Source organism: Rhynchophorus ferrugineus, unplaced genomic scaffold (assembly GCF_030347505.1).
Source record: "Rhynchophorus ferrugineus isolate W39M unplaced genomic scaffold, kcgeb_rfMv2 rfM4, whole genome shotgun sequence".
NCBI classification, from domain to species: Eukaryota; Metazoa; Arthropoda; class Insecta; order Coleoptera; family Curculionidae; genus Rhynchophorus; species Rhynchophorus ferrugineus.
This window is the reverse complement of record NW_027472583.1, coordinates 50,766,726-50,794,094: the sequence shown is the minus strand read 5'-3', so window position 1 is coordinate 50,794,094 and position 27,369 is coordinate 50,766,726. Positions and strand designations below refer to the sequence as shown.

Sequence of the window (27,369 nt, the reverse complement as noted above, 5' to 3'; positions counted from 1 at the left end):
CTGCTAAATTTTTGATATATGCACCTCACTACACAACATTAGACAAAATCAGATGGTTTGATTCTTTTGAGTCTGTGTCCTGTTCTGGTGGTATCCAAAAGTTGCAATATTTCAATATTAGTATGAGAATGGAGTCTTTCCTCATGCCCCCTTGCAATTCTCTTGATTTTATGACTGACTGTGGATAGTCTCGATGTAGGTAATCAGTCCTATAGCATTTGGGTGCACCCACAATACCTTTCAGGACTTTGTTCTGAAAAATTTGTATTTTATTAATGTTACTCTTTGCAGAACATCCCCATAATTGAACTCCGTATGTCCATATAGGTTTCAATATTTGCTTATATAATAGCAATTTATTATGTACTGATAATTGTGATTTTCTTCCAATTAGCCAGTACATTTTCCTATATTTCAAATCCAGTTCTTTTCTTTTCTTCTTTATATGTTCCTTCCAGCGAAGTTTTGCATCGAGATTCATTCCGAGATATTTAGCGTTGTTGCTATATGGAATGATAGTGTTATTAAGTGATATTGGCGCTTGTACGGTCTGTTTATAGGTGAACTGTTCATGTACAGATTTAGTTTCATTAATTCTTATTTCCAAGCTTGTGTCCTATTATTTATATTGGCACTTGCCTGTTGTAATTTTTCGTGAGGTTTCTTCGCTATTGTCTCCGACAGCTATAATCGCAGTATCATCAGCAAATGTAGCCACCGTGATATTTTCCATTTGTGGTATATCACAAGTGTAAAGCAGATAAAGCATTGGTCCCCTGTGGTACACCTGCTTTAGCTTCTTTTATTGTAGAGTAAGCTTCTTCTTGCTTGACTCTAAACATTCTGGTTGTAATGTATGATTTTAATTGTTCGGTGTATTGTTTTGGTAGCATTTTCTGTAGTTCATGAACAAGGCCTTCATGTCAAACCTTATCGAAAGCTTGTGCTACATCTAAGAATATAGCTGAGCATACTTTTTGACTTTCGTAAGCTTTTTCAAGAACATCATAAAATTCACTTGTTGAGTGTTTGTTAATAAACCCAAACTGGTGTGTTGGTATTTGGTTTTTTCTCTCTATGATCGGTTTTATTCTTTTGAACAGGAGTTTTTCAAAACCTTAGATATTACTGGCAGCAGTGATCTATAGGATTTTATTTCGTTTGGTGACTTCCCAGGTTTTGGGAATTTTTAAAAATAAAATAAAGAAATATACTATTATTGTTTCTCTGACAGAACTCAATTTTTATTCTTTTTAAATTCTCTTTAATGTCTTCATTAAATTGTTTAAAATTAAAACAACTCTAAAAAACAGCTCTTTAAATTTTCCTTTTTATTGGAATTTTAGAATCAAAAGGGTACAAAAACGCTGTTTTGTTAAAGTTCCTTCCTTATTTTTAGAGTTTTGTGCGTAATATAAAAAATAAAATATAAAAAAGAAAATTCTAATATATAATTAATTGAAATGGCGACTGCGCAGGGTAACTGATAAAATATGATAATAGCACTAGTATACTTAGTTTTGGACCTGAGCAACCAAAAGCTATTTATAAGATTAATTGGGAGGGCTGAAACCAAATCAGCAGCCTGTATTTTAAAACTGAACACTACCAATACCGAACAGAGGTTGAACAAAGCCTTTCAAATTGCTTGGGATCTGTGTGCTCCTTATGCCTTCGTCCCAAAATCCTTGCTATCGTCTTTCAATTGCGTGCTTGTAATCCGGTGATTTATAGTTACCGAGAAAGTTGTGAACACACTTTTAAATGATGTCCATGCTGCTGCAGGTCATCAGGTATTAAACCTCACAAATTACTCAATTCACTTTACGAAATTAAATTTTTTTCTTCCATGACAATAAACTTTCATGAGCTTTCATTGCTCATGAATACATTGCTCATACTTTCATGGTGATGAATACAAAGTTCATTTTTTATAACATTTTGATAGATCACTGTCCATACGTGGAACTGGCTTCGACACTGATGATACTTCAGAATATTTATAGTGCTATTTTTTGCATTTATATCTAAGAGATCGTCGAGAAAAAGAGTCATATACATGATTTTTCTGATCTCTTCATAACTTTGATACAGAAAATGAAAAGTATACATTTTCACCAAGTAACCATTTGTATAGTTTTGTCCTGCACTCGTTATATAGTAATTTTGGTACTCATGGCTTGTCAATCATTGCTCAATCAAACTCATGGTTTTCTACAGTAAAACCAAGGTACTGCAAGTATTCGTCTTTGAGTATATTTGTCATGATTTTTCTACGTTTATCGAGCACATAACATCTACAAACGTAACAAAAACACTTTGAGTCACACAATCACAATCACAACACACAATCACAGCACAAAAACAAGTTCTAAATGATGTTTAATGCAGTAGCCACCATGCATGAACACGAGAACTGGGACCAATCTTGACAAACGGAAGATTTAAGTTCAGAACATCGAATAACGTAAAGAATCGTTCTCATTTGCTCGGATCCAAAACCGGTAAACTTGTGTAGTAGAGTCAATACAATAATGAAGACCAAATCAGGTTATTAATGTTTAAGAACTCTGAAATATTTGTTTAAGAACAACACAGATAGTAGATTGTATAGAACTGATAGAACTGAACCATTGTAGTTGATATACTTACATCATAATAATCGAAGAGAGATTGATGAGCCCACTTAGTAAAACCGTTAAATCTTTGAGCAACAGCTTTTCGCAGTAGATCGTCCTTCCACTGTACTCCCAGAACACCGCCGGTTTGCGACCACATCAAGAATGGAGCCAGGTGCTTAACCAGCCTAGGCCAAGCCAGACAGGCCGGCGCCCAAGTCACTGGAGCAGAAAGTCTCGTTGATTTCGATATGAACTCATAATTTTTGGTCCTTACCGTAGGTGGACGTGCTACGGAACGTATCGTCCATTGCCAGGAGGTCTAACATCTCGGAATCGGTCACTCCGTGTTTGCTGCAAGAAATCAAGGCTAGGGCACGTTGGACTTGGGCCGTTCCTACAATACTTTCTAGTTCTTCCAGTAGGAAATCGAGCTGTTGCGTTAGGCTGCCTGCAAAGCCAAAGAATGGTTGTTAAAGATGATTACAAATAATGAATGACATAGTTCTTCCAATAAAATAGCCAGTGCACGTCCTGGGTGGTGTCGAATATATCATAATATACAGGATTAACTTAAATAAGTATTTGTATTTGTACATTGGAGGTAAATATAATTACATTACATGAAAAATTTTAGTATAAAGCCATTCAGTATCATCCAAATTTTGTTGTCCTTTAAAAAGATGTTTGTAAAGTGCCATCAATTAAAAACTTTATTTTGAAGGGGTTCATTTACTTAAAGAAATCTATTTTGGTTAAGATAACATGGGTGGGTTTCTTTTTAGATCAGCATGGAGTCAGAAATATTTATTCCTTAAACAAGTATGTTAAAACAAGAAACTAAAAGCTTTTTTTGTTTACATTCAGTTATGCAGTTATATTAACAAGTTGAGATTGATTTAATAGACAATAAGTATCTCATGATTATTTTATTATATCGTTAATAAATATAATATCGTTAAAATCGTTTCATTGATTTAACTCCTCGATTTTACCATAATGAAAGCACAACAGTAATTTTTACATTTTTTGTTGCTGATCTTTAAAATATTCATTTTGTTATGTTTCCTCCATTTTGACCATACTAATTTTCCAGTTCACAATTTTCATAATACATGTTTTAAAATAATTATAACTTGCCTCAATACATTTTTATGTTGATACAGGTACATATTTAGTCTGCTTTTTAGTATAAATGAACAAATAGATAGGGCCATTAATATATCCTATTCAGATTGACAGCACTAAAGAAATATGCAAAAGGCTAAAGGTTATATTTTATACTTTATATATTTATAAAATGTTGCTTTATAAATTTTATCTGGAATTATACACGAGTTTTATTTTAAATTGCATTGGCCAGTAAAATGTGACGTCAAATATTAGTCACGTGATACCGAATAAGATCCTGAACCAATAAAATGCCCAAATAACAATATGTTCTTTACAAATTAATGTAATAATAATTTAAACTAACCAATAAAATGCAGCGAAATAGCGATCACACCGCTTTCTCTGCTAAGACCACACTAAATTATTCTAGAATTATATGTATTAAGCTAACCCTCTTATAATACTTTATTGTAATATATTGCCAAGTGCAAAAATTGTAAAAACGGATTTTCCCCCTCATTTTACCTATATTAAAAGGAGACAAAAGGTCTGACACCGTTGTCAAATGTCTACAAAATTCTTCAAAATATTACTGATAATAATTAGAATTACAAACCGATAAACGTTGTAATCTAAAATTTTGTTAAGTTAATCGGCCACGTTGACGTGCTGACGTCATAAATTGACGTGCGTGAAGACTATATACCTTTTGGTTTCATTTCGCGGTTTTTGTCCGCCCACCAAGATGTCTGCCACGCCAACACCTTCGAATACAAAGGGACGGTACATTCTTGAACGGATTTCAGGACGCAGTCCTGAATCTGCGAACTGACGCTGTGGTTGTATTGCATCACGCTGGACATGAGGATGTTCTTCGCCTCCGACTGACCTAGAGGAGGCATCGTCGTGAAACAGGCATCGCCGAGTTTCTGTTTCAGTTCTTGGTGCATCCGACTGTTTTCCACCACAGAAACGACTAGTTTGATGTTGTCGGGTAATTTGGTTGGGATCCATTCGAGGGTGGTTGAGCTGTATTCTCGTACTTGGTCTAAACCGTCAACGATGATGATCAGAGGGCGCTGGACGCTATTCACTGTCAGAAGATTGAGCAGGACCTTCCGATAATCTTCTATAGTCTACAACATAATTAAAAATAAATTTATAATCCATTGTATAATTATATAGATATTGTATAATTAATTATTTATAATTACTTATTAGGCGTGTGCACGTATTTTGATCCGCGCTATCTATCGATGAAAATGCGAAGTTTGTAGGTAAAAACGAGTGAATACGATGCAGATGCTAATCATGGAATGCTTAGAACTGTATTTTTGACTTCATTGCTATTGTTGTTTGAACTGGAGAAATCTGCTGCCGAAGCCCATCAAATGCTTTAAGAAATTTATAGTGATGCTGCTTCGGCATATCACAATTGTCGGTTTTGGTTTTAATGATTTGAAGGATTCAATGACTGAACTGACCGAAGGATCAAAGCAGTTCGCAGAGAATAAATTGTAGGACTTTGTATGCGTTTGTATGCGACGGAAAAGAAGAGAAAATGGCCACCACACAACATTCATGATTTAAACAACAAAGAAAGTTTTCTGTGGCATATTCCAACTAGCCATGAAAAATGAGTCTACTACGACAATCCCAACAGCAAAAAGGTATGTGTCAGTTGAGGAATGTCATCCATATCGTTACCGAAGCGGAATATTCAAGTATTGTTGTGCATATGTTGCGATCAGCAAGGCGTAGTGTTTTACGAGCTGCTAAAACCGAATGAAGATGTCGTTGCAGATGCTAGACATCTGCATCTAGAACAATTTGAACTACGTATCATTGCAAATAAGACCAGCAATATTAAATTACAGAGGAAAGTAATGCTTCCGCATGACAACTCTCGGTCGCATGTTGCAAGATTTGTGAAGGATACCCTGTTGTAGTTCGGAAGTTCTGCAGCAGCCAAAGTAATCACCAGAAATAGATCCTTGTGATTATGATTCGGTAGAGCTTGGTTGGTTTGATTTTATAGTTGGTTGGTTGGAATTATATAGCCAAAAGATATCTTCTACGGATAATGTATGTGTTATATATTTGCTTAATTCATGAATATTCATCTTTTATAAACTCTTATTTTAGTACAATGCGATTTCTTCAGTTTATTAGTTTTTTATTGAAAATATTTACAATAATTATTATATTTGATTATATAAAAAATACAGGATTTCCAATACGTAGTTTATATTTTAGGTTTCCAAAAAGGAAAAAAAATTATTGGAAAAACGTAGAATTTAAGGGTAATACCAACACAAACCAAGAAATATTAATGAAAACTAAGAGGCTAGAGAACCAAGAGGTTCTGAGGAATGTCAATACAACAAGACAACAAACAAGACATTTCATAATGCTTAACGTTTAAAATAAATAAATAAAATGAATGAAGAAGTTTAATAAGTTTAAATAGTTATAAAAAGTAATTATAAAAAGTATTCTTATACCATCTTTGCTACGCTTATATCCAACAAATTGTGGGTTACTTCGATTAATTATCTCAATTTTTATTTTCCTTTTTCTTTTTATGTATTTTTAATTTTTTCTATATTATATATAGAATACTGCCATAGTATGGTTCTTTTGTTATATTGGTTTTTCGACTTCGACTGGTTTTCTCATTGTTAATTTTTTGCATCATGCTGCATATTAGTTTTAGAGATATGCTTCAGATTCTCTGTTTGCGTAGAGGGCTTTATTTGTTTTTATACTTTAATTATTTCCATTCCTTCTTATTAATTTCCGAGATGCCCAGATTTTTTAATATTTAAACTTATAAAATTATAATTTTTGATTTCTAGTTTTTGGTTTTCTCCTTGTGTTCCTTGTATTTCCAACTCTCAACTAATTATTCTTGTTTCCTGTATGGTCATTGTTATTCCCAGTTATTGGCTTTCTATTCGTAATGTTTTTTGGTATAAGTTGGCTGCTATTTAAAATGCTGTTTGGCTGCTTACGTTGACCTCCATGTTTTACTTCTAAGTCAGTGATTTTTTTTCAAGAAAAAACATTTTATTTTTCAACATAATCTCTTTTAACTCAATAAATTTTTTTTATTCTTTCCAAATAATAGGTTTTTAAAACCCTCCCAATAGGTCAAGTCAAGTCAGCCGTTTCCTTAAGTTTGGAAATAGTAAATAGTCGCAGGGGGCTAAATCTGGAGCCACTTTGTGGATTTTTGCTATAATGATAACAAATTACAAATTAAAATTCATGGTGCATGGAGTTCTCATAGTATTTATCAAGGTTTTCCTTAGTGTCGGAGGTGTTTTTGTACAAAAAATAATGATTAATCAGCACTGGAATTTGACCTTTTCCTATTTTTGTTAAAATTCGAGGGGTTGTCAATGTTTGTTAAACATGAACTAAATGATTCAGCTTGCTGAAAATCTTGCAGTAGTCTATTATAGATGGTAGTTGATGGCAGCAATGATACATTTACAGTTACTGCGCAGAAAATTCAAACATCTTTAGTTTGCTATAAATTATCACAACTCAATAAACATAGTAGATATTTTGTAAATATTTTTGTGTCTGTATTAACAAATTTTAATTTCATGTTGTAGCACACAACCATTTAGAATTTAGAAATGTGTAATGAATATATTACACTACCGTTGGAAAAAAAAACAGGGAAAACTCAACCTCATGCATTATGAATAACAGCACAAATTAATCGATCAAAAGGTTTTCGAGAAGTTGTCAACACAGTCGCACAGCTTTCCAGCGGGCATTCAATTGTTTGTCGAGTTTCGATTCCTATGTTAATATTCCGCTCAAGTGCTGATTAAATATAATTTATCGATTAAATGGGATTGATTACCTGAGTTATCGAAATATGCATATAAAAATCACCGAATCATCAAGCGTAGCGATATGACAATATATCTATAATATTTATCAATTTACTAAATTACTAAAATTGGTATTTTCGATTTATTATGTATTACTATTCTTGTGATCTTAATTATATTGTATTTGTATTTGATTTTAGCTTGTCTATGTCTATACTTTGGTGTGCGAATATTTTGTGTATTTTATGTAGCTTTATACAGTATCATAGTATATTATAGTATATCACTTTTCATTGCTGGTTAACATATAATATTAACAGAGAACTCTTGCTTCCTTGACTAAATATTGTATATTTATATTATTCATTTTCTGCTTCTAAATTAATTTATCATAGTTTTTTAATTCATTCGTGCGGGACTCATTTTTTCTATTCTAGTAATCCATCAACTCTTAGCTCATCTACAAGTTATTTAGACGCTTTAACTGGATTTATCTACTATAATGCGAACTTATTTGGCTGTCTGCGACGTTTGATGTTACTGATTATCACTTTTAAATAGTTAAAACAGATTATTAAGAAAATAAGACAGGTTCACGTTGTAATTACTGTCGTGTTGTAGTTACTTCAAGTATTCCTTGGCATAATTTAGTAAAGTTCCGATAAAAAGGGTAGAATGGAAGTCCTCAAAGTTTTCTAACCATGAACCATTTGAAGTAGAAAATTTCTATGCTTTGAAAAACATTCTTAGTGGAGTTCAAGTCTCGCTGTTGGTTTTTTTTTGTTCTGGCCTAGTGCAAGTTAAGCTTAAATTTCTTAATTTTCTTAAGCAAGACAGTGAAACTAATTTTTATAGAAGCAATGTAGGTGTTTAAGCTATCTATTTTATATTACTTCTCAATTCTATATATATATATATATATATATATATATATATATATTTATCCAAAGTTTTTTGTCCATGCGTCATCAAGCTATTTAATGTATTGCCTGCCGTACTTTGCAAATTCGTTTTAGAATCAGACAATATTTTCCTTCTTATTTTATTCTAATTAAAAAAAGTAACGAACGTAATAGCGTAACTAACCGAACTAGTTGCAGCTGCAATGAATATTAAAAAAACCGTCTTCATACGAAACGGATGACAAATCAAGATCATATCAGCTTGATATTAGCTCTAACAGGGATTAAATATAGCATACAATAAAATGAAGGGTGACTTATTATTTCAATTTATGTGTTTAGATGAGACATTGATATTTCAGAATGGGATCAATACCCAAGGGTCACTCATGGCAAGATGATAATAAAAATAGTGTTATGACAACAAAAATTGATGGAAAAATGTAAATGTTGGAATAACAATTGATTAGGTTTTATTAGTCATAACATTTATTAATAATTCATTGCAGATATATTGTACTTGGAAACAGGAATGGTTAATAGCACCTTCGGTTTTGATGAACTCATTTAGACACATTGATGAAGAAATTGACAAATGGAATTGTGAACAAATGTTAGATAAACTGGAAATTAACAGCTTACTTATTCACCTGAATGAAACTTTCCGAATATGATATGATTCAGTGCTGCCAATTTCTAAGACAGGGTGATGAGAATGGAAACAAGTAAAGGTGAGTATATAATTAATATATGATAACTGTAGGAAATCTTATTGTAGAGTGTAAAAGATTTATGTGCACAGATATGTGTGTAATTGTTCAGAATATACATGAGCATTTGGTTAAAATGTATATAGCAGGGAAAGAATAGTAACTATTTTGCATATATGGCAAATGCATTAAGTGATTAAATGTAGTTTTATGAAGAAAGATGTATACAGGTATTAACAGAACAAACGAAAGAGAAATACAGTGATATTAAAATGTTTTTCCAAGGAAACACTGTCCTGAAAGTGAAATATATTACTTCGATTTACAATTGTTAATTAGGTGGATTAGGCTTCCAGGGGATGCAAATACAAACGCGCCTAGAACTCTAACTCATAGGCGGTATGGAAAAAAGTTTAATGTAAATATAATCAAACACTGTGTACTTAATTGTAGTTTTAAATCCTTCAATAATATATGCATTAGATCTATTATAATGCTAATTATATTTGATAACAGTATTTTTGTTTTATTATTTTATTTATATTAGAATGTTGTTGAATGTCAAAGCCAGACTAAACTCAAACTCAGAGTTGATACGGCAATATTGCGACTTAAAATGAGAAGAAAAATATTGTCGGATTCTAAAACAAATTGCGAATTTTACAAATTGCGACAGGCAATACATGAAACATCTTGATGACGTATGTACAAAAAAACTTTGAATAGACTATATATTACAATACATGATATTTAAAAGAAATCGGTCTGATGATCGGACCTGGATGGAATGGATTCGAACGGCAGTGCTGCCTGTTCAATAAACTTACGTTCTTACCGTTATGATAATATTTAGAATTCAGGTAAAACAAAATGTCTTAAACAATTTATATAATATTGTTACATAACAGTGTTACTTACATGGTTACAGTGACATTTGTGTCCGTATGCTAAAATTGAACACTGATCAGTTATAGATCTCAGTAATTGTTCGATCGTATTGGACTGGGCACTGATCCCGACGAATCTCAACACCAGGAAGGCTTCCGGTAACCTCCCGGGACAATGAGCGGCGATCCTCGCCAGGAGGGTGGTTTTCCCGCAACCGTGCGGTCCTACCAGCACCAAAGGCGTCGTGGCGTTTCCTCCCAAGTACTGCTGCAAGTCCTCGATGGTCTTCTCGCGATTGATGCTGCACTGCGCCGCCTTCTGGCAGAAGTGCGTCTGCTGATTCAGCTCCTCAAACAATGCGGCCTCAATACCGTAACTCGGCCGTATTGTGTTTTTGGCGGCGTGCTCTTCGATGATGCCGTCGATAGTGTCCTTCAGGTGCTTTTGGAGGTGGGTCGTTACGGTGGCGACGTAGTCCGCGTACTCGGGCAGTTTGGGATTGAGGCCGCTTTCTGAGTATTTTACTTGTATCCGAACGATGTGTTTTTCTGTTAATTGATCCTGAAAACAAACAGCTTATTATTTAGAATGTTTTATACAGATTCATAACTGGAAAAAATATTGATCATTTATTAAACATGCCATTCTTTTAAAAATTATTACTTTTAGTGATTCTACTATCTGCCTAGTAGACAATAATGATTGTAATATATAATATATACATGACATGTGTAAAATGTTATTTTAATTAGTTAGTCGTATTCTAACTTGGAAACAAATACAGATTCCACCTTAAGCAACGTTTTGAAAGGCTTCAAGCGTATAAATGTCAAACTGTAACAGTGTCCAAATTCCGAAGCTATAAGGAGGAATTGACAAATTAAGTGCGAAAAGCCGAATTTTAGTATTTATTGAAATATTTCCTTAAAACACAATCTTCTGCTATATTATTCTACTAGTCCCTGTCAATATTTTAGTTTTAGTTTTTTCTTGATTAATTCTTACTATGTCTTATCACTCAACAATACGAACTAAACCGTGAGGGATGCTCGAATCCTTAACATCGGTTTTAACAAATAATCTTTTAAATTTTTAGTGAGTTCCTTATTTATTTTCTAGAAGAAGTCGGTTCAATCTTCTTGTTAAAAATATTTTATTTTTCTCTTTTTAGTGGTAGATGATTACTCAATAAATTACGCCCTTATTTTATTAAGTATTACAATGTCAAATAAAGGTGCAGCTCGTATGAGGAAAAATAGGAATAAAGAAGCAATGATTGAAAATAAGGAACGCTTCAGGCCCCGGGGATCGCTACCTAATCAGGTAATTTGACAAATGTCTAACCAAATTAGAACAACAACGAAAAGTTGTTTCCCCTGTTGGGAATCGAACCCGCGACCTCCGCGTGTGGAACACGCTGAGAACTGAACGCTCTAACTACTATACCATAGACGCAGTTGCCTACAATATTTCTACGGCTTCCCATATGATATTGTTAGTTTTTAAAAAGCAAACTGCACGGCTTTGGCACTGAATGACTTCCAGTCTTCCGTTACATCAGTTCAATAGTATGAAAACAATATGAAAGATATAATAATTTTGTTCAAATTTATGCAACTTCTTACCCGTAAGTCCTTTTGTAGGATGTTCAATCTACGATGGGCTTCTTCATCCCCAGGACTTGGATTATCTGGCGTCCTCGGTGTCGGCGTATACACCCTGTTCATCCATATACACCGCTTGGCCATCTCCTGACTCATGAACACCGTATTGTGCACCTCCTGCTCGACCACCGTCGTCAGATAAGTGTCCCTCAGCTCCGCGGAGAAGACAGCTATGAGAACGGTCAACATCTTGTCGATTTCGTGAGACCATTCTTCGAAAGCCTTCTCGCGATCCTCGAGCGAACTCTCGCTGAATCCCGGAATGTGACAGGATATGGGTTTCAGACGGTAGCAGGGAGGTTGTGCGTCGCCATCCAGCGCGTACCACTTACGCAGTAGACTTTGCGCCGTCTGATTATCGGTACTGTCCAGGGCCATCTTGAAATCGGCCGTCTCGATGGTGATGGGAAGCAGTTGGGTGCCCAAAGAGTTATTCAGGAACAATACAGGAATAACGTACGCCACCTCCATTTGTCCTGTACGTAACGAAATTATAGTTATAGAGATGATGGCCATGGATATATTGAAAACATACTCGTGAGCTCGCCGATACATAGTTCGGGGAATTCGTGATCCTGTTGCTTCTCCAATGAGGTTTTCCAGTGCAAGTCAACGATATGAAGCTCGTAACCCTGCGATCTGCAATGCTGCCTGAGCGCTGGATATACCACGTTATGAAGGGCGCCTTTCTCCACCACGCAATCTAAAGAAATGGATAGAGATAAAACTGTAGTTACACATGAGGATAATATGGAAAATTATCGGTCTGAAACAGAGATAGTGTTCTGATTAGGCAAAACATATGGTTGACCGTTCTTTTGATGTCAATGGAAGAGTTTTCTGCGGCGTATTGTTGTTGGCGATGAAAAGTACATCTACTTTTTGAAATCGATTTTTTGGTTAACTTTTTTTGCGGAGTAGTGCTTTTGCAGACGACGTGTTGAATTTGTGTTGAATATTGGAACCTGCGGACGAATTGGAGACTGGGGTGTGAATCTTTCTGGAGCTAGGGGATAGGGACTTTATAGATTTGAAGGCGATATGCACGGACCTTGCTTCAACGATGGAACATAATAGCCTTAGTTTTGTTACGGATAATCTGTAATCACCAGAACTTGTACCACGCGATCGCCTGGTTGAGTTGGCTTTGGAGTCTGTTACGACTGTGTCGTCTGCGTAAAATGTGTTTGATTGCCTCGGGAGCGGGAAATCGGCGATGTACAAATTAAAGAGGACCGGGACTAACAGAGAGAGGGAAGTATAGAGAACCTTGTCGAACTCCTGCAGAGATTTGCTTTCGAGATGAAACTAAGTCACCAATCTTTACTTGATTCCGGTAAACATAGTTTTGAGTTTTGTGGCTTTAGAAATTAGACTGTTGTGCCACACTGGATCGAAAACTTTGGGTACATCTGGAAAGATGGCTTCAGCTCTGCGACCTTTACGAAGAGCCTGATGAATGGTAGCTACGACGCTGGCAGCTTGATGAAGGGTTGAGTGTTTGGTATGGAAACCGAATTGTTTCGAATTATGTGACTTGTGTAAGTGACTGTTTTGCAAGTTTGGAGTTATTTGATTACACTCTAGTATTGTTAATATTGGGCGTGGCAATACTGAAAAAACAAAACAAGAACACAGTAAGACAAGGTGATAATAATGGTGGTATAAATCAGTTTAAACGGAGGACTGAAAAATACAAACGATCTTGAAAAACAAATCCGAAATCTAATAGAACAGATTCGGTTAACTAAAAAAGAAGCTACTCCAACAAAAAGAGAGAAATCAGATCATGAAATAAATTACCCCCTCGAAATTAGTGTTATTACAAATAAAGAAGGATGTGAAACAGAATCAAAATACTACAGACAAAATAATGTTTAATAGAATCAGTAATCAGATAAATCAAAACTTTGGGTACATCTGGAAAGATGGCTCCAGCTCTGCGACCTTTACGAAGAGCCTGATGAATGGTAGCTACGACGCGGGCAGCTTGATGAAGGGTTGAGTGTTTGGTACGGAAACCGAATTGTTTCGAATTATGTGACTTGTGTACGTGACTGTTTTGCAAGTTTGGAGTTATTTGATTACACTCTAGTATTGTTAATATTGGGCGTGGCAATACTGAAAAAACAAAACAAGAACACAGTAAGACAAGGTGATAATAATGGTATAACTCAGTTTAAACGGAGGACTGAAAAATACAAACGATCTTGAAAAACAAATCCGAAATCTAATAGAACAGATTCGGTTAACTAAAAAAGAAGCTACTCCAACAAAAAGAGAGAAATCAGATCATGAAATAAATTACCCCCTCGAAATTAGTGTTATTACAAATAAAGAAGGATGTGAAACAGAATCAAAATACTACAGACAAAATAATGTTTAATAGAATCAGTAATCAGATAAATCAAAACTTTGGGTACATCTGGAAAGATGGCTCCAGCTCTGCGACCTTTACGAAGAGCCTGATGAATGGTAGCTACGACGCGGGCAGCTTGATGAAGGGTTGAGTGTTTGGTACGGAAACCGAATTGTTTCGAATTATGTGACTTGTGTACGTGACTGTTTTGCAAGTTTGGAGTTATTTGATTATACTCTAGTATTGTTAATATTGGGCGTGGCAATACTGAAAAAACAAAACAAGAACACAGTAAGACAAGGTGATAATAATGGTGGTATAAATCGGTTTAAACGGAGGATTGAAAAATACAAACGATCTTGAAAAACAAATCCGAAATCTAATAGAACAGATTCGGTTAACTAAAAAAGAAGCTACTCCAACAAAAAGAGAGAAATCAGATCGTGAAATAAATTACTCCCTCGAAATTAGTGTTATTACAAATAAAGAAGGATGTGGAACAGAATCAAAATACTACAGACAAAATAATGTTTAATAGAATCAGTAATCAGATAAATCAAAACTTTGGGTACATCTAGAAAGATGGCTTCAGCTCTGCGACCTTTACGAAAAGCCTGATGAATGGTAGCTACGACGCGGGCAGCTTGATGAAGGGTTGAGTGTTTGGTACGGAAACCGAATTGTTTCGAATTATGTGACTTGTGTTAGTGACTGTTTTGCAAGTTTGGAGTTATTTGATTACACTCTAGTATTGTTAATATTAGGCGTGGCAATACTGAAAAAACAAAACAAGAACACAGTAAGACAAGGTGATAATAATGGTGGTATAAATCAGTTTTAACGGAGGACTGAAAAATACAAACGATCTTGAAAAACAAATCCGAAATCTAATAGAACAGATTCGGTTAACTAAAAAAGAAGCTACTCCAACAAAAAGAGAGAAATCAGATCATGAAATAAATTACTCCCTCGAAATTAGTGTTATTACAAATAAAGAAGGATGTGGAACAGAATCAAAATACTACAGACAAAATAATGTTTAATAGAATCAGTAATCAGATAAATCAAAACTTTGGGTACATCTAGAAAGATGGCTTCAGCTCTGTGACCTTTACGAAGAGCCTGATGAATAGTAGCTACGACGCGGGCAGCTTGATCAAGGGTTGAGTGTTTGGTACGGAAACCGAATTGTTTCGAATTATGTGACTTGTGTAAGTGACTGTTTTGCAAGTTTGGAGAGAGAACTGAACATGCTGATGGGCTTGCGTTCGGATGAATTCAACTTGGCTTTCTTCATGTTTACAATTTTTGTGAAAATGCTTTAACCTCACTGGTATTCATAAATTAAATAATTATTAAATATACTGTGGCTTCACCTTGCGAATCAGCCGCACAAACGTAAATCACTATCTTCCTGGACCGTAAGGACGTCTTAGCATGAGCCATACGACCCATTACCAGATGCTGTAGGTTCTCGCTGAGACTGGCCACCTCTTTCGGCACGTCCTCAGCTATCCGTTCGAACTCCTTCGGACTAACGGGCGATGACAGCGACATAGAATCGGAGGCCGCCGTCTTCATTATTTTAGCCAACGTGGGGTTCTTTAGGTCGGCGACAGGGGGAGGGGCCTGGAGCGGCTGCTGACCGGCAGTGCTGGGCTCCAGAATTACGCCGCTATGAGGCGCGGTGATGTGATTCAGGAGGGTTTGTTGTTTTTCCGACGGAATGGAGGCCCGTACTTGGTAACTGGCTGATCTGCAACGTAAAAAAATCCGCATTCAGTTTATTGTCAATAAACGAAAACTTATTAATTAATCTAATTCACATTAGAAGCATATTCAAAATAGTTTCTGTGTATAGAAAATGTTTGAAAAAACCTCCGTTGAACCGACTCACCCAAAATATTCAGGGTGGTACAATAAGTACTTAAAAGTAAAGCGGTAGTTTATTTCTCAACATAGTTTGCTTTTAGCTCGATACACCTGACTCAGCGATGCTCCAACTTCTTTAACCCGTCTAAAGATTCGTTTCTCGAGGTCTGCAAAGTGGGCCTCCGTGGCCGCGATGATCTCCTCATTCGACTGAAATTTCCGCTCGGCGGGTAAATTTTTCAAGTTCGGAAACAGAAAAAAGTCGCTCGGTGTTAAATCTGGAGAATACGGTGGATGGGGTAGCAGTTGTTAGCCCAAGTTGGTCGTGGCGATTGTGGATGCATGAGCCGGTGCGTTGCCATGGTGGAAAAGTACTTTTTTCTTCGACAAATACAATCTATTCTGTAATGCGGCGTCGAATCGGCCCAATAATTACCAATAACAGCTCCGTAACTGTTTTATTCTTGTCCAGGTAGTCGATGTAGATCACACCTTGTGAATTCAATAAAACGGTGGTCATCACCTTTCCGGCCGATAGGATAGTCTTCGCCTTCTTTGGAGCACGTTCGCCGGATGAAGTTCACTGTTTCGATTGTTTCTTAGTCTCTGGTGTGTGCCAGTGGTACTTAGCCTACGCTATTTCGACAATGGTCACAAAACGATGCAAAACTCCTTCGGATTGCACTTAAATGGCGTCAAACACTGCTATGAAGTAGTCTCCGGAGTGAGCAAACGCGGCACCCATCCCGCCGACAGCTTTCTCAAACTTTCATACAGTATATGAAACACGCGGTCTTTTGAGATGCTTTTGAGATGATCTTCAATCGGTGATCTGCCAATACGAGATCGCAGATTTTTGTCATGTTTCTCCGTAGTAACCATTTCCAGCTCACCTGGGCGTGGCTCATTAGAAACCGGAGTGCGACCACGTTGAAACTCGTTAAACCAATGTTTGACGATTGCCATCGAAGGAGAAGAGTTACCGTACACAGCATCTAAACGCTCTTTGATTTCGCGGGTCGATTTTCCTTCCAAAAACCAAAATCGAATCACCGACCAGTATTGCTCTTTTTGTTCGCCAAAATAAAACTTCGAGTCCAATTCATCTGAAATGTCGACAGTAGCTCTATCAGAATGCACTACACGATAGTAAATTTCTTAAAAGTAGTTATCGGACGGTCCTCGTATGTTAGTGAAAAGATTATTCACTTTTAAATCTAGAAATTTATGAGTATGTGTGATTGAAGCAATATTTGATTGCGTAGTATCTTTTAAACAAAATTAAAGCCTCATTATATTCATATAACGTCAATGTTGCTTACTAAAATATAAAAAGACACAATAATTATAGAGATATTTATTTTCAAAATTAGACCTAAAGTTTATTATTGGACGAGACTTAATGATATATATACAGCTTTAGGTTCAAGACTAAAAACACCTGGAAAAGAATATGAATTTTAGTGGCTATTAATATTACAAATTACAGTTGCTGGCCTACCGATAATAATAATAAGGTGTTAAACCTTCTTACTTACCTCATACCGAAAGGTATCATAACAAATCGAACTAAAATTTGATTACACTCTAGTATTGTTAATATTGGGCGTGGCAATACTGAAAAAACAAAACAATAACACAGTAAGACAAGGTGATATTAATAATGGTGGTATAAATCAGTTTAAACGGAGGACTGAAAAATAGAGACGATCTTGAACAACAAACCCGAAATCTAATAGAGCAGATTCGGTTAAAAAAAGAAGCTACTTCAAAAAAAAGAGAGAAATCATATCATGAAGTAAATTACCCCTTCGAAATTAGTGTTATTATAAATAAAGAAGGGCGTGGACCAGAATCAAAATACTACAGACAAAATAATGTTTAATAGAATCAGTAATCAGACAAATCAAAACGTCTAGTTTATATATTTCATCCCTACGATATATAATCTAAATCTTGGCTTACATATTTAGTGTTTATTTCATACTGAAGCATGTTCTGGAATATTTTGGGCGAAAAAATACAAATAGCATTCAAAAAACCGACAAATGGACCAGAAACTGCAAAATTCGGCTTTATAGTTCGAAATCAGTTTTTATAATTATACTATTTGATGGATCCTCAATTCCACAAGTAGAATTAGCAAAATACGTCGGTAATCACCTTAGGTTAAATTGACAATATCACAAGCTTTTAGAATATATGGATTAATAGTTTTAAAGGTGTGGTATAAAAATAACAAACAAATAAAATAAAAGTAAATAAATAATTAAATAAAAGCCATTAAATAATACATAAAAGCCAATATAAGGTATATGCAAGGTGATAAATAATCTTCTGAGTTACATAAGGTAAATGAGGTATCTGAGGTATGAATAGAATTCATGATGACGGAATGAGTAAATTGATAGTGTCAAATTAGCAATTTATTAAGATTTGTTTGTATGCATCTTTTCTCTAGATATAGCAGGAAAAAATAAATCTTTCTTGGTGCGCCAAAACTTGTTGTCCCTCTTTTGCAGGTTCCACTCAAAATGCACAAAGGTGTCTAGCTTATAGTGTATAAATAGGAAAATATCTTTGTCATTAGTTGGAAATTTGTAATAGCTTCTTTGTCAGAGTTACCAACAAATTCCTTTTGCTTTTGTCTGAGTTTTTATATATTATAATTTATTTTAATTTTATATATAATAAATCGTTATATTTTAATAAATCAATAGTGTATGTTAATAAAATCTTTTAATACCTTTAACATGATAAATGAATTCGACTTACAGTAGCAGTATTCAATTGTAGTATCTCTTTTATAGTGACCAGATCTATTCCTTAACGTGGTCTCTGAACTATGAACCTCTACCACCGCTTAATCTCTATTAGTACTGTGTAGAGATTGTTCAATTTCTGGTAATACGTGAAACCTACGGTATTGCAAAAAATCATTAATGCATCAATCAATACAATTTACGGATGCCATCTCGAAAGAACGATGTATGTTTTGATAGTATCCACTAATCGACAAATTTTTTGGCATCTTCATAAGAAGTAAAACGCTGATCGGTCACGATAGATATATGTTGGAACAAGTAGTAATCAGAAGGAGCAAGCTTTCGAGAAATCAAAGTTTGTATTCACCGGTTTTGCAACATATGGTCGAGCATTGTCATGCTGTAACATATATGCTGATGTACATATCATGCTGTACATACTTTATGCTCTCACATTTTCGGTCCTCCGGCATTGCATCGGTTTCTCTTGTAAGAAGTGCTCGCTAATAGGGCTCTAAGATGTTGATTGGAATAAGTTTCTCGGACTTCTCAAGCTGGTCAGCATCAATTACCTCCCAAGCCCGAGTCCGATCTTTTGCCCAAAGGTGCTGAACGCGAGCGTACTTCCTACGTCTCATCTTCTTTCCCGATAGTTTCGTACTTGTATGTTCTCTTTTGTTCTTATTTTGCTATTTAGGTGGTAAGATATCACGAACATACATCTCAATCATCTCACTCAAAGCTTGTTTTTCGATGTGCATGATCTTAACAACATTGTAGGGTCTTAACTCATATTTCGCCCTTTTCTCGCGTAGTGTTCGACTTAAACGAACAACAGGTGGTGGTCGATAGCCATTCCCATTATTCTTTTGGGTTTTCCAGAATGCGTTTTGTCTTCGGATTGAAAATCACCACTTTGAAAACGTCAAAACTAGTATTCACACATTGAAATCGATGGAGCATAATTGGTATAAGCTTCACAAAGCATTGGATGACCTTCAACGGCCTTTTCTTCAAAATGAAGTACAAAAGTAAGTTTCTGCAAATACATTTTATTTGGTAGAAATTCAGACACTTTTAACTCACTGAAAGTTTTGTTCACATTGCGAGAAAATGACATATACTAAAAAGTGAAGCCTGTTAGTGAGGGTTGGACATGAAGTTGTTTACAAATGTACCCGATGCGATTTAGTACACAGTAACACCATCTGTTGTAAAACCTTTAAAATTAACAATTAATTTATAGGCTAGTACTATGAAGTATAATAATTTGTTGAATTTGCAAATGTGTTTCTCTAAATTAATTTATAATCATTATATATTAACAAGGATGCGTTTATAGTTGTATTCACTGTATTCAAAATAAGGTTTAGTAATATACTTTCATTAAAAAGATATTTTAACAGTATGTTTTGTTTGGTTAGGTGGTGTTTTCTAATTGGAATATTTCAAAAGCCACAACTAAAGCACATATTGGGGCTAGTTATTTCCGTAAAACTATTACTAATGGATTAATTAATAAAGTTATAAGTGATGTGGAAATTAAGAGTGATTGAATTATTTATTTTTACGAAGCTGTTAAGAAACAATCCGGCTCGGATTCACCGATGCAACCACTTGTTTACGCACGAATACGTTTCCTATACGGTCAAGCGTTCATAGAACGGGAATGTCGGACGATCCCGTCCGAAATACTCATATTTCCGCCGTGCCGTGCCGGTGACGTCAGCGGGAGGTCCCGACCTAATTACCGCGTCCTTGAACAACTAGGCCACGGCATCGAATTCGGCCGGCGAAGCACCTGTTCGTCCGTAGCCTGGCCGTCGTCTATAAACACCACCAGCTCCTATCGTCATCGTCGTTCCGATCGTCTGACGTAAACAAGACCAGCGACGGCAGCATCATCAACAACAAAAACAACAACAAGTCTCACTTACTCCTCGGACCTCTGGGACATGTTGTCTTTGTCCTTGTGGGCCTGACCGCTGCTGCAAGAGTTGCCCATGATGGTTGCCTCGATCTCACCCACTCGCACTACATCACTTCGAACCGGGCCGCTGGCACTACGACGGTTCCTGCTACGTTCACGAGCGACGACGTTCGTCCCTTTCGCCGTTCATGTCGGTCTGGTACCTGGTGCTTGGGCCGGCGAGGGAGGTCGCGCGCGCCGTTTTCCTTCTGGATGGACTTGTCTCGACGTCGCACGCTCTGATCACAGTTTCGGATCGAGGAAATTCACGGAGCTGGACGCCACCGAACGAAAATAAATATTTTCCAGCGGTCGGACTGGCATGGTGACGTGACGTCAGTGCGCCGAGACGACGACGACGGCGACGGCGGCGGCGGCGGATCGATCGAGGAAGCGCGTCGCGGACACTCAGTGGAATCGGCGTAGTTGCCGTTCTTCCTTATATTTCCTGAAATCGATGATACCAAAGCTTAAATAAATCTCGGATAAGTGTCGAGAGTCGATTAGTCATTTCGTTGAGTGTAAACACAACATTTTTTACGTGCATCACGTTAGACAAAAAGCAAAACACGTTAGAACCAAAATAAAACAACTATACTGGTTAGTCGGAAAATACTCTCAAGTTGATCTAAAATCAAAGAGGTTGATATATAATACAATTATAAAGCCAATTTGGACCTATGGGGTGTAAATATGGGGTTGCACTAAAAATTCAAATTAACTAGTCATACAACGCTATCAAAACAAGGTTCTTCGATTGATTACCAATGCCTATCGCTATATAACTAATGAAGAACTGCACGATGATCTGGAAATCAAATGGATTTGCGAAGTTATCCAAGATTTCGCCATGAAACACGAAAGAGGATTACTAAATCATACTAACGTGGAAGCAATACAACTGCTGGACAGCGCGCAGGATGTTAGGAGATTGAAGCGAACAAAACCATACGAACTTATATAAAGTGTATACTTTTAGTGTAAACTATAGCTATAAGTTATTATAATTTTATAATTGAGGAATATATACTGATGTATTTTCTCGCACTCGTCTTGCTTCTTAATTAATCCAAGTACATAGGAAAAGTAGTAATAAATTGATTGTAAATTAAGATTGTACTAAGCGTATCTAATAAAGATGTTACATAAAAAAAATATTTAAGTGCGTCAAAATGTCTGAATTTGTACCGAATAAATCGCATTTCACACAAACTTTTTATATTTGACCTCAATTGAAGAAAAAGGCTGCTGAAGATCATCGAATGTTACATGAAATTTATGGCTCCGTCGATTTCGATATGTGAATACTGGTTTCGAAGTTCTAAAAGTTGCGCTTTTAACGCCGAAGACCGACAGTTTTCAGCTTCAATTCAGTGACAGCCAACAAATATGAAGACAAGGATTTGAGAGCATTATTTGACGATGATTCCTGTAAAACGCAAGAAGACTGTGCATAATTGTTGGGAGTAACACAAGAAACCATTTCCGATCGCTTGTGCCAAGACATATTGAAAAGCATTTGATCATTTCTGAAATGCTGATTTAATGGTAAAATTTGAAAGGTTTATCGCATTGTACTGTTAATGGTGATGAAAAGTGATTTCATTACGATATCCCAAAGCGAGAAAAATCATGGGGACCACCTGGTGGGACAGCCGATTTTCATAACTCTTTCTTGAGGCAAGTTTTTCATCAGCAAAATAGTTCGCCATAGGCAGGAACAAGTATTATTCTTGGTTATTAGTAGGTGTTCAATTGTTCATAGTGAAAGTTCGAATTAAGAGTTTGCCCATGTACAATAAAACCTCTCTGGTCGTCAATTTTACCTGATTTTTTTTCCATGAGAATTATGATTGTTAGTCACCTTCAGAAATAGATCGATTTTGTATTGGTCACCAGCTTGTATCCCCATTTTTCCAAATTGTCTCAAACAGTTTCTTGTGCAAAGTTTATCTCCTGGACAATAGAACTAGCGCTTATATGAGGAACGCACTTGGTCATTTTCATGATTTCATTAGATCGTATTTCATGGGATCGACTAAATCAAAACTACGCTTGATTGGTTCTTACACAATCATGAACATAAGTCAGATTTTCATTCGGGTGTCACCCGTATGGAAGAAAGACTGTAAAATATAGCGAATTTTCTTTTTAGTGTGATCCATACTTGGTGTGAGTCAAATGGATCCACCAGAGTGTAAGTGAAATGGGAGCTTTATAATGCTGTAATAGTGCGATCTAATAAATTTATTTTTACGAAATTTAATAGTTAACAAGGAATTGGAAATTATATATGATCTGATACAAAACGTGTCTGCTTTTCATCATAAGAATCTAGTAATTTTTCAATATTTCTGGAATATAAAAAGATGGAAATGAAGGAAATTATTAAGTTAATAAAGATCGAGGCAGCAGCAATACACGCCAGTAAATAAAATTAACAGTTCGATAAGAGATGGACAATAAGTTTACGTACATTTTACATATGAGACAAATCAACACATTAATATTGATTTGCATGGTTAGGAATTACATTGGATGCGAAGATATGCTGGAAGACTTATATCTAGAAGAAGAAAGAAGTCCTGTATGAACATCATTCAGAATCATAAACAAAGTCGTTAATGTGAAGCAGGAAAGAGGAATAAGCCTTTTGAGCTAGTGTACTGTAGCGTTAGTGTAAAGACAGAGTACGATGCCAGTGTACACGTTAATATTATTGTAAATAAGTTGATGAGACCTAAGAGAGTTTAATGCGAATTTTTTTATGGAAAAATGCGAATCGACGTTTTTTGTTAAAAATATTTCATTTTTCTCTTTTTAGAGTTAAATATTTACTCAATAAATTACGCAATTATTTTATTAAGTATTACAATGGATAGCCCAAGTAAAAGTATATCCCGTATGAGGAAACATAGAAGTAAAGAAACAATGATTGAAAATAAGGAACATTTCAGACCCTGGTCTGCTACCTAGTCTAGATGATTTGACAAATGTTTCAATCAAACTAGAACAAAAAAACTGCTGCCCTGTTGGCAATCGAACCCGCGACCTCCGTGTGTAAGCTTAACGTTCAATTCATTACACCATATAAACAGTTTCTTACAACGTTTCTTCAACTTCTCATATGGTGAGTGCTTAAGAAGCAAACTGAATGGCTTTTGCACTGAACTACTTCCGATTTTTGCGTTATATCACTTCAGCAATAACATTATACACTAATATCTGATTATTTGAAATAAAACATATAGAACCTCCTCGTTTGTTGCAGTCGGTTAAAAACGGCATGCTATCTGCTCTCATGTTGTAAATATAAATGGAATACTTTCAAAATATTAGTAAATTAGTATTTAAAAGCAACACTATTAAATGACAACAAAATAAGCTTACAGATAATTTCTTTAAAAAGTTTTAAAATATCTAAGTATAAGGAATGTATTTATATTTTCTTAAATATTTTGTGAATATTTGAACTAGCTGTAAATTTTTTTTATTGTTATGTATCTTAAGTTTGTCTTTTGTTTATTAAAATTTACTTAATAGGGAAAAATATGGACAAATAGGCAAATACATGGAACTATAATATGAAAATATGGAAAATATTAAGCGAAAAGTGTTTAAAAACAGAAATGGCGTTCAATATGATGTTACAAATTATTTGACTGATCTGATGTTTGCTGATGATAGCACTATATTGACTGATACAGATGTTGACGCTCCTAGTCTTCCTCATGGTATAGTTCGCACCACAGAACTATATGGCTTGATAATTAAATGAGGAAAGATTCTATTAAGACGTCTTGATAGAAGACTTTCAAATGTGACGTTTGAGGCAAATTCTATTTGATTATCTCTAAAATATATTAATATGAGACGATTAGAGAAACAAATTCAGAGGCGCATCTTACAATCATCAGGGCATGACTATCGAGTGAAAAGTGGACCCACAGACTTCTGTGGCGAATGAAAGCTCCTAAAAAGATATGGATCAAGATAATCGGAAACGACCTGAAAAAGATTAACATTGTTGAAGTCGTGAAGTCCCGCGTCACCAACAATAACCAATTAGTTGAGAAATAGACAGGAGGACGTGTCCTGAGTACCGACTATGGATTGATTTTTTTACACAATACCAATATAACATAAGTATTAATGTCATTTAAATGCATACTTTACTGACAATACATTTTAGATGTATTGGGCAGTATATAGTGTGAAAATTTAGTCAGTTGTTAAAGTGGTTTATTTATTTTATTTAAAATGTAGAACATAGTAGTACTAAAATAAACGATTAATGTTAATTAAATCTGTTTTAAAAAATATTTATTTATTATTTCACTGTACATAACAATATGCCTTATATCGATTACAATCTTAAAACTTACATCTAAAATAAATTAAAACTCGAATAACGATAAAATTTGAAATAGACAACTAGAAGATCAGTCCGAACAGTCCACTATCGCAAGATGACGTTGTCGAGAAAGTCTTTCGGTTCGCGTCCGGCAGAGTGGTTGCGCTTGAAGGGATTCCAGTTCAGTTTCTTGCCGTTGGAATTGGTGACGTGGTGCATGATTGATCCGGCCGGACTAGACATGCAGCTGGATGAGCTACTGCTGCTGCTACTGCTGGTGTTAGTCGAGAGGGATCCTTTGACTTGCTGGATCGGTTTCCCGGTCTTCAGGTAGTTGCGATCCATGGGTGTGACCAGTTTGAGGTTGATGCTGTCGCCGGATGATTTTATCAGCGTCACCACCTCGTCGTGGGACGCCCATTTGACGTCGAGATCGGCGATGCTGACGATGAAATCTCCCTCCTTGACGCCGGCGAACTCCGCCAGGGATCCGGGTTCGACGACGGCGATGTTAACGGGGGCGTCGCCGCGCACTGAGAAGCCGAAACCATCGTCGGAACGACCTCGGTGTAACTGGACCAGTCTGGGTGCTGACCAGTGACGCTTGGCGGAGAAGATGGCGATAGGTCCGAGGCTACGGAACAGGTCGGTGACTCGGTATTGGGCAAAATCTGGAGCTGTCAACGACAGCTGGAATTTGGTTCCCGCTGTAACAGAAACGAAACTTTAAAGATCTAGGAGACAATTAAAGTTATGCTAATCTACATATATTATTATATTAGGCCTATCAATTAGTTTTAAAGATTTTTTTACTTTGATTTGTTATGTTAAATCGATACAATGTATTTTATTCAAAGGATTGTCCATCGATAGCCGCTACTTTTTCCTACCTTTCAGACAATTTACGGATTCCATATGGAAAGAACGATGTATCTTTTGAGGTTAGCCACGAATCGACCAATTTTTGGAATCTTCATAAGAAGTGTAGAGCTGCTTCACTTGAGACAGGTCACGACTCATATTACGGAACAAGTAATCAGAAGGACCAAGGTCTGGAGAATACGGCGAGTGGGATAGGACTTCCCATTGTAATTTTTTTCAAAAATATTTTCACCGGTTTTGCAATATGCAGTCGAGCGTTATCATGCTGAAGAATAACATTGTTGCTCGTATTCCGGCCATTTTTTCGCACAGTGCTCGACACAAACGCATCAATTATAGTCGATTGAATTAAAAAAAGTTAAACTTCCCGAAAGTGCAATTTACACGGTACAAATTCAGACATTTTCAAAGCACTGATAATATTTTTTATTCGCACTTCGACGGAATGACATACTGAAAGTGAATCTTGTCAGCCTGACTGCAACATAAAGTTCGATACAAATGTACCCGATGCGATTTAATACATAATAATACCATCTATTGTAAATATTTTAAAATTAATTTATAGGGCTCATATTCTAACTGGAAATAACTAGACATTTTGAAACATACGATTCAATTAAACCAGCCTTGTATGTATACTTATCTACTAGGTAAACCAACCTACTAACCATCAGATGTGAACAAAACACCAAACCTAAATGACTTAGTAATTAAATATATCAATCAGTTACATAAATATTGAATGCAATTGGCTTATTTTCATTAGTTTGATCATAAGCGATAAGCACCAATAAACAAATGGACAGACGTTAATGGATTAAGAATGGATGTAGAATAAAATATTAATTTACATGAAAACAACTAAACAAGTGGATATGGAAGCAGAATGTGTGGTCATTTTACAAAAAGCAGAATCGAAAAATAAATTACACAGGAGAGATCATTGTAATCAGAAATCGCAGAAGTGTTTTTTCAGTAATATCAGCTGAGACTGAACTTAACTAAAAACGTCACTAGCCATTCCCAGATTTATCATCTACAACAAAATACCCGCTTCATCTGTTACAATGAATTACTATATGAGAAATAGTTTTAGTCAAAAGCATCAAGAAGATATATTACATCTATAAAAAAGTGTGAATTACAAATAATATCCTGGTAAAAAAAAAGTAATCCAAAGAATCCACCATGGGAGTGATTAATATGTATAACTTTCAGCGAAAATAAGTGTAAAATTTGAGAAAAATCTGTATTAATCTTCTACACTAGCATACGTATGTCAAAATTTTTACACCGCTTGTTATTTGCCCAATACTTTGTCTTCGAATATGATATGTTTTAAGTTATGCAGTATATATAGAAAATCCGTTAGAAAAGTAATGTACTCTCTTGTCATTTGTGCTGTGGAAATACGTAGAA

General features: G+C 35.6%; 2 protein-coding genes across 5 annotated transcripts in view; both read right to left on the bottom strand.

The window, feature by feature from the left end:
* The window catches only part of LOC143196521 (NACHT and WD repeat domain-containing protein 2), a 35,857-nt gene extending 13,940 nt beyond the window's left edge, over window positions 1–21,917 (bottom strand). For both annotated transcript variants that reach the window (XM_076404256.1, XM_076404257.1), the window contains exons 1-8: window positions 20,680–21,917; window positions 15,482–15,861; window positions 12,282–12,449; window positions 11,708–12,222; window positions 10,113–10,643; window positions 4,438–4,867; window positions 2,896–3,069; window positions 2,653–2,840 (exon numbers count right to left, since the gene is read on the bottom strand). In XM_076404256.1, coding sequence (XP_076260371.1) covers window positions 2,653–2,840; window positions 2,896–3,069; window positions 4,438–4,867; window positions 10,113–10,643; window positions 11,708–12,222; window positions 12,282–12,449; window positions 15,482–15,861; window positions 20,680–20,747 — 2,454 coding nt within the window. In that variant the 5' untranslated portion in view covers window positions 20,748–21,917. The remainder of the gene's footprint in view (window positions 1–2,652; window positions 2,841–2,895; window positions 3,070–4,437; window positions 4,868–10,112; window positions 10,644–11,707; window positions 12,223–12,281; window positions 12,450–15,481; window positions 15,862–20,679) is intronic.
* Window positions 21,918–25,020: 3,103 nt separating this feature from the next.
* The window catches only part of Rhp (GTP-Rho-binding protein rhophilin), a 111,056-nt gene continuing 108,707 nt past the window's right edge, over window positions 25,021–27,369 (bottom strand). For all 3 annotated transcript variants that reach the window (XM_076404267.1, XM_076404264.1, XM_076404265.1), the window contains exon 7: window positions 25,021–25,772. In XM_076404267.1, the coding sequence (XP_076260382.1) occupies window positions 25,171–25,772 (602 nt within the window). In that variant the 3' untranslated portion in view covers window positions 25,021–25,170. The remainder of the gene's footprint in view (window positions 25,773–27,369) is intronic.